At 44.5% G+C, this 8,650-nt stretch overlaps 1 protein-coding gene across 1 annotated transcript; it reads left to right on the top strand.

The window, feature by feature from the left end:
* Nucleotides 1-681: 681 nt before the first annotated feature.
* LOC137363283 (probable G-protein coupled receptor 139) lies at nt 682-5,603 on the top strand. The gene is made up of 2 exons (XM_068027181.1): nt 682-787; nt 4,705-5,603. Exons 1-2 carry the CDS (start codon nt 682-684, stop codon nt 5,601-5,603), a joined length of 1,005 nt encoding a protein of 334 aa, XP_067883282.1.
* The last annotated feature ends 3,047 nt before the right edge of the window (nt 5,604-8,650 follow it).

The following is an 8,650-nucleotide window of genomic DNA, read 5'->3' as shown; positions in this document are numbered from 1 at the left end:
TTAAGAAATTATAGGCTGGGGGGACTTCCGTCAGTGGCAGGGAAATTATTGGAGAGCATTCTTCGGGACAGGATTTACTCTCATTCGGAAACAAACGAACTTACTAGCAAGAGGCAGCATGGTTTTGTGAAGGGGAGGTAGTGTCTCACGAATTTGATTGAGTTTTTTGAGGAAGTGACGAAGATGATTGATGAAGGAAGGGCAGTGGATGTTATTTATATGGACTTTAGTAAAGCCTTTGACGACAAGGTCCAGCATGGCAGACTGGTACAAAAGGTGAAGTCACATGGGATCAGAGGTGAGCTGGCAAGATCAATACAGAACTGACTCAGTCAGAGAAGACAGAGTGCAGCAGTGGAAGGGTGCTTTTCTGAATGGAGGGATGTGACTACTTGTGTTCCACAGGGAACTGTGCTGAAAGTTTTGCTCTTTGTAGTATATATAAATGATTTGGAGGAAAATGTTGCTAGTCTGATTAGTAAGTTTGTGGATGACACAAAGCTTGGTGCAGTTGTGGATAGTGATGAGGATAGTCAAAGGATGCAGCAGGATATAGATCGATTGGAGACTTGGGCAGAGAAATGGCTGATGGAGTTTATTCTTGGCAAATGTGAGGTAATGCATTTTGGAAGGTCTAATGCAGGTGGGAAGTATACAATAAATGGCAGCACCCTTAGGAGTATGGACAGGCTGAGGGATCTGGGCGCACAGTTCCACAGGTCACTGAAAGTGGCAATGCAGGTGGATAAGGTAGTCAAGAAGGCATACGCCATGCTTGCCTTCATCGGTCGGGGCATAGAGTATAAATATTGACAAGTCATGCTGCAGCTGTACAGAACTTATTGAGGCCACTCTTGGAATATTGCGTGCAATTCTGGCCGCCACACTACCAGAAGGACATGGAGGCTTTGGAGAGGGTACAGAAGAGTTTTACCAGGATGTTGCCTGGTCTGGAGGGCATTAGCTATGAGGAGAGGTTGAATGAACTCGGATTGTTTTCACTGGAACGACAGAGGTGGAGCGGCGACATGACAGAAGTTCACAAAGCTATGAGCGGCATGGACAGAGTGGATAGTCAGAAGCTTTGTCCCAGGGTGGAAATGTCAGTTACTAGGGGACATAGGTTTAAGGTGAGAAGGACAAAGTTTAGAGGTGATGTGCGAGGCAAGTTCTTTACTCAGAGGGTGGTGAGTGCCTGGAACCTGCTGCCGGGGGAGGTGGTGGAAGCACGTAGGATAGCGACGTTTAAGAGGCATCTTGACAAATACATGACTAGGATGGGAATAAAGGGATACGTTCCCCGGAAGTGCAGAAGGTTTAATTTTGGCAGGCATCAAGATCAGCGCAAGCTTGAATGGCCGAATGGCCTGTTCCTGTGCTGTACTGTTCTTTGTTCTTTGAGTGACCACCGCAAGTCCTTGTGGAGACGAAGTCCCGCCTTCACATTGAGGATACCGTCCATCGTGTTGTGTGGCACTATCACCGTGCTAAATGGGATAGATTTCGAACCTATATAGCAATGCAAAACTGAGCATCCATGAGGCGCTGTGGGCCATCAGCAGCAGCAGAATTGTACTCAACCACAATATGTAACCTCATGGCCCGGCATATCCCCCACTCTAGCATTTCCATCAAGCCAGCAGACCAATCCTGGTTCAATGAAGAGTGCAAGAGAGCATGCCAGGAGCAGCACCAGGCATACCTCAAAATGAGGTGTCAACCTGGTGAAGCTGCAACCCAGGACTACTTGCATGCCAAACTGCTTAACAGCATGCGATAGAAAGAGCTAAGCGATCCCATAAGCAACGGATCAGATCTAAGCTCTGCAGTCCTGCCACATACAGTCGAGAATTGTGGTGGACAATTAAACAACTAACTGGAGGAGGTGGCTTCACAAATATCCCCATCGTCAATGATGTGGGAGCCCAGCGCATCAGTGCGAAAGATAAGGCTGAAGCATTTTCAACAATCTTCAGCCAGATGTGCCGAGTGGATGATCCATCTCAGCCTCCGCCTGAAGTCCCCAGCATCACAGATGCCAGACTTCAGCCAATTTGATTCACTCCACGTGATATCAAGAAACGACTGAAGGCACTGGACACTGCAAGAGCTGTGGGCCTTGACAATATTCCGGCAATAGTACTGAAGACCTGTGCTCCAGAACGTGCCGGACCCCTAGCCAAGCTGTTCCAGTGCAACTCCAACACTGGCATCTACCGTGCAATGTGCAAAATTGCCCAGGTCTGTCCTGTACACCAAAAGGAGGACAAGTCCAACCCGGCCAATTACCGCCCCATCAGCCTACTCTCAATCATCAGTAAAGTGTTGGAAGATGTCATCAACAGAGCCGTCAGGCGACATTTGCTTAGCAATAACCTGCTCAGTGACGCTCAGTTTGGATTCCGCCAGGGCCACTCAACTCCTGATCTCATTACAGCCTTGGTTCAAACATGGAGAAAAGAGCTGAACTCAAGAGGTCCGGTGAGATTGACTGCCCTTGACATCAAGGCAGCATTTGACCGAGTACGCCATCAAGGAGCCCTAGCAAAACAGAGGTCAATGGGAATCAGGGGGAAAACCCTCCGCTGGCTGGAGTGATACCGAGCGCAAAGTAAGATGGCTATGGTTGTTGGAGGTCAAGCTCCAGGTCATCACTGCAGGAGTTCCTCAGGGTAGTGTCCTAGGCCCAACTATCTTTGGCTGCTTCATCAATGACCTTCCTTCAATCATAAGGTCAGAAGTGGGGATGTTCGCTGATGATTGCACAATGCTCAGCACCATTCGTGACTCCTCAGATACTGAAGCAGTCCGTGCAGAAATGCAGCAAGACCTGGACAATATCCAGGCTTGGGCTGATAAGTGACAAGTTACATAGACACCACACAAGTGCCAGGCAATGGCCATCTCAAACAAGAGAAAATCCAACCATCGCCCCTTGACATTCAACGGCATTACCATCGCTGAATCCCCCACTATCAACATCCTATGGGCTACCATTGACCAGAAACTGAACTGGACCAGCCATATAAATACCTTGGCTACAAGAGCAGGTCAGATGCTGGGAATCCTGAGGTGAGTAACTCACCTCCTGACTCCCCATAGCCTGTCTACCATTTGCAAAGTATAAGTCAGGAGTGTGATGGAATGCTCTCCACTTGCCTGGATGGGTGCAACTTCAACAACATTCAAGAAGCTCCACACCATCCAGGACAAAGCAGCCCACTTGATTGACACACCATCTACAAACATTCACTCCCTTAACCACCGACCCACAGTGGCAGCATTGTGTACCATCTGCAAGATGCACTGCAGCAATGCACCAAGGCTCCTTCGACAGCACCTTCCAAACCCGCGACCACTTCCAACTAGAAGGACAAGAGCAACAAATACATGGGAACACCACCACCTGAAAGTTACCCTCCAAGTCACACACCATCCTGACTTGGAACGATATCACAGTTCCTTCACTGTCACTTGGTCGAAATCCTAGAACTCCCTTCCTAACAGAACTGTGGATGTACCTACCCCAAATGGACTGCAGCGGTTCAAGAAGGCAGCTCACCACCACCTTCTGAAGGGCAATTAGGGATGGTCAATAAATGCTGGCATAGCTAGTGACGCCCACATCCCTTGAATGAATATAAAAAAACAATCCTTAATTAACCTGCACCTTTCGAAGTGACAGTTTCTCCTGTCGCGCAGAATAGATTCCAATAATTTGCGCACTACTGAGGTTAGACTGACTGGCCTGTAATTATTTGGTCTATCCTTCGCTGCCTTTTTAAACAGAGATGCAACAACAAAGGGGGTGATGAGCCATGATTACATTGAATGTCGGGGCAGTTTCAATCGGATGAACAGCCTACTCCTACTCCTATGTTCCTAAGTGAAGCCTCTGGACCTGAATGAATCAGGACCTATCACTTCTTCGTAAACATCTCCCCAAATTAAAAGCAATGCCTTTTGTGTGATTATCCACAGACTAGTGCTTTACATTAAGAATTATTTACAAGCCAAATCCAGGAAGCTTCTGGTGACTTATTTTTTTAAAAACCCACAAAGTTCAGCATCTCTTCAAGATTCATAATGAATCAATGTTAATAATTCAAATGTAAGTCCTTGAAACATATTTCACACCAAAAAATGGATGTACTCTTGTAACACACCCAGTGCAGCATATCCAGGCATCACGATCTATGGCCTGCCCTTTCCACTGCTGATGGTCGGTGTAGCACACACACTTGTTCAGGGTATCCTTGAAACATTTACATGAGGCTCCTCTGTTCCGTTTACCAGTGGTCAGTTATCCGTGCAACACGATCTTGGTCAGGCAACTGTTGTCCGTCTGGGCAATGTGACCCACCCAACGTAGTGGTTTTGCCGGAGAATGGCCTCAATGCTGGTGATGTTTGCTATTTCCAGGACTTCAATGCATGTGATCTGTTCCTGCCAGTGTGTCTTGATGATGCAGAGCCAGCGCTGATGGAAGCGCTCTAGAAGGCGTACATGATGGCCATCTGGGACCCATGACTCGCCATCATACCGAAGGGTGATGAGGACTACAGCTTTGTACACTTTGAGTTTAGTTTGTACATTTCAGTACATCACTGGATATACAGTTGCAAATCGTTCTCACTGTTCAGTCAAACTAATAGCTTTGCTCAGAGTGATGTATAATTTCCTGTTTATTTCTGTTCCTCACAGTTAATTTGGTGACAATTGTGGTCCTGTCTCGGAAAAAGTGTGGTCTCTCCAAATGTGTCACTCAATACCTGGTGGCCATGGCAGCGGCAGATCTACTGGTCATCATCCTTGACCTGATGCTGAGGCAGATTCCAATTGTCTTTCGGGAACAGCTTCTTTTCATGTGGAACCTCCGTGTATGTAATATTCACGCCGTCCTGCTTTATGCAGCCACAGACTGTTCTGTCTGGTTCACCGTCACTTTCACCTTTGATCGATTTGTGGTCATTTGTTGCCAGAAGCTGAAAAGTAAATATTGCAACGAGAAAACGGCGCCTGTGGTTCTGGGAACAGTGACTGTGCTGAGCTGTTTAAAGAATATTTTCTGGTACTTTATGTTCAGGAATGAATATATGATGCTGATCCTTCCATGGTTTTGTTTTGTAACACAAGAGGTTGCACAATCCCGGATGTGGGCGATAATTGAGACACTTCACCACATTCTAACCCCATGTGTTCCATTTGTCCTCGTTCTACTGCTCAATGCTTTAACTGTCAGATGCATTTTAGTGACCAGTAGAGCCCGCTGGAGACTTCGGAGCCACAACAATGGGTACAGTCCCAGAGACCCAGAGATGGAGAGCCGAAGGAAGTCTATCATTTTATTGTTTGCCATCTCGGGGAATTTCATACTGTTGTGGGCAATGTTTATGGTGTATTCTATATGGATCCGAATGTGGAGTATGGGAGATCAGTCTGTATATATACCTTTTTATGTACAACAAATGGGAGTCATGCTTCAGCTCCTGAGTTGCTGCACAAACACTTGTATTTATGCAGTGGCGCAGACTAAGTTTAGGGAGCAGTTGAAGAATGTGGTGAAATATGCCTTTGCTGTAATTGTTAGATTCATGAAATAATGTGAAAAACTGAAGCATTTCGAGCATCAGAAATCAAGCCCACCTCATTTTATGCTCAGCCAATGCTCCATCACTAGCTTCGCGATATCGTAAATTGCTGCTGTGAATTCGGAATCTGTCGTCTGTCGTCAGCATAAAATGACCAAAGAAAAATCACTTAAACTGATCGTAGCAAATATCACTTAAAATGGTCACAATAAATATTATTTAAACTGGTTGCAGCAAATATTGCTTGAAATGATCACAGAAAATAGCACTCAAAGTTTTCACAGCAAATATCCCGTAAAGTACTCACAAATATCCTTTCAATGGATAAAGCAAACATCACTTAAAACTGCCATTGCGAATATCACTGAAATGATAAAAACGAAAAACACTAAATGGACGTAGGAAATATCACATTGATTAGCCACAGAAAATGTAATTTTAAATGGTCACAGGAAATATCGCTTAAAATATTCAAAGCAAATATCACAAGCACTGAACACAACGGTCAAAACAAATATCAATTAAAATTTTCCAAACAAATGTCAATCAAAATTGTCGCAGCAAATATCACTTAAAATGTGCAGAGCAAATATTGTTTGAAATGATTGCAATAACTATCTCGTTTAATGGTCACAAATATTCATTAAACAGGAGACGGTAAATGCCCTGAAGAAAAGTCACAGCAACTATTATTTAAAATGGTCAAATATCACTTACAATGGTCACAGCAAATGTTGCACAAAATGATCACAAATATCCCTTAAAATGAACAGAGAATAGATCACTTAAAATGGTCAAAATGAATAACACTTAACTGGGCATAACAAATATCGCATGGAGAAGCCACAGGAAATATCAGTTAAAATGTTTACAACAAATATCACTTACGATGAACACAACATATATCAATCAAAATGGTCACACAAAATATCTCTGGAAATGTTCAAAGCAAATATCATTTAAACAAGTAACCGTAAATATCACAAAAAAGTGACAACAATTATCTCTAAAAATGCGAACTAAACACAGCAAATAACACTTACAATGAATACAACTTATATCAATTAAAATGGTCACAGAAAATATCTCTTAAAATGCTACGTTCAATAACTGTTTTTAGCGATTATCATTTAAGTGATTTTAGCAATGGCAGCTTTAAGTAAAGTTTGCTTTGTGCATTTAAAGGATATTTGTGGCCATTTTATGGATATTTGCTGCGGCAAATTTGAACAAATAACAAAGAACAGTACAGCACAGGAGTGGGCCATTCGGCCCTCCAAGCCTGCGCCGATCTTAATGCCTGCCTAAACTATAATCTTCTGCACCTCCGGGGACCGTATCCCTTTATTCCCATCCTATTCATGTATTTGTCAAGATGCCTCTTAAACGTTGCTATCGTACCTGCTTTCACCATCGCCCCCGGCAGCAAGTTCCAGGCACTAACCACACTCTGTGTAAAGAACTTGCCTCGCACATCCCCTCTAAACTTTGCCCCTCTCACCTTAAACCTATGTCCCCTAGTAACTGACTCTTCCACCCTGGGAAAAAGCTTCTGACTATCCACACATAACTTTGCAAACCTCGATCATGTCGCCCCTCCACATCTGTCGTTCAAGTGAAAACAATCCGAGATTAGCCAACCGAATGCCTTCTTGACTACCTTATCCACCTGCGTTGCCACTTTCAGTGACCTGTGGACCTGTACGCCCAGATCCCTCTGCCTGTCAATACTCCTAAGGGTTCTGCCATTTACTGTATACCTCCCACCTGCATTAGACCTTCCAAAATGCATTACTTCACATTTGTCAGGATTAAACTCCATCTGTCATTTCTCTGCCCAAGTCTCCAACCGATCTATATCCTGCTGTATCCTCTGACAATCCTCAACACTATCCTCAACTGTACCAACATTTGTGTCGTCCACAAATCTTACTAATCTGACCAGCTACATTTTCCTCCAAATCATTTATATATACCACAAACAGCAAAGGTCCCAGCACTGATCCCTGTGGCACACCACTAGTCACATCCCTCCATTCAGAAAAGCACCCTCCACTGCTACCCTCTGTCTTCTATGACTGAGCCAATTCTGTGTCCATCTTGCCAGCTCACCTCTGATCCCATGTGCCTTCACCATTTGTCCCAGTCTGCCATGAGGGACCTTGTCAAAGGCTTTACTGAAGTCCATATAGATAACATCCACTGCCCTTCCTTCATCAATAATCTTTGTCACTTCCTCAAAAAAATCAATCAAATTAGTAAGACACGACCTCCCCTTTACAAAACCATGCTGCCTCTCGCTCTAAATCCATTTGTTTCCAAATGGGAGTAAATCCTATCCCGAAGAATCCTCTCTAATAATTTCCCTGCCACTGACGTAAGGCTCACCGGCCTATAATTTCCTGGATTATCCTTGCTACCCTTCTTAAACAAAGGCACAACATTGGCTATTCTCCACTCCTCTGGGACTTCACCTGTAGCCAATGAGGATGCAAAGATTTCTGTCAAGGCCCCAGCAATTTCTTCCCTTGCCTCCCTCAGTATTCTGGGGTAGTTCCCATCAGGCCCTGGGGACTTATCTACCTTAATGCTTTGCAAGACACCCAACACCTCCTCCTCTTTCATAAGGAGATGTTTAAGACTATCTACACTCCCTTCCCTTGGCTCATCGTCCACCAAGTCCTTCTCTTTGGTAAATACTGATACAAAGTACTCATTTATTACCTCGCCCATTTCCTCTGGCTCCACACATAGATTCCCTTCTCTGTCCTTGAGTGGGCCAACCCTTTCCCTAGTTACCCTCTTGCTCTTTATATACGTATCGGCAGCCTTGGGATTTTCCTTGAACCTGTTGGCCAATGACTTTTCATGACTCCTTTTAGCCCTCCTGACGCCTTGCTTAAGTTCATTTCTACTGTCTTTATATTCCTCAAGGGATTCGTCTGTTCCTAGCCTTCCAGCACTTATGAATACTTCCTTTTGCTTTTTGACAAGGCTAACAATATCCCGCGTTATCCAAGATTCCCGGAACTTGCCAAACTTATCCTTCTTCCTCACAG

Source organism: Heterodontus francisci, unplaced genomic scaffold, assembly GCF_036365525.1.
Source record: "Heterodontus francisci isolate sHetFra1 unplaced genomic scaffold, sHetFra1.hap1 HAP1_SCAFFOLD_428, whole genome shotgun sequence".
Taxonomy (NCBI): domain Eukaryota; kingdom Metazoa; phylum Chordata; class Chondrichthyes; order Heterodontiformes; family Heterodontidae; genus Heterodontus; species Heterodontus francisci.
This window is presented reverse-complemented; position numbering and strand designations above follow the sequence as displayed.

What these genes read in the sequence shown, in the direction of transcription:
- LOC137363283 (XM_068027181.1), top strand. Translation starts at nt 682, where the DNA reads ATGGACAGGCTGAGGGATCTGGGCGCACAGTTCCACAGGTCACTGAAA. An exon ending in CGCCATGCTTGCCTTCATCG is followed by an intron (nt 788 to 4,704) that starts GTCGGGGCATAG and finishes TGTTCCTCACAG; the next exon opens with TTAATTTGGTGACAATTGTG.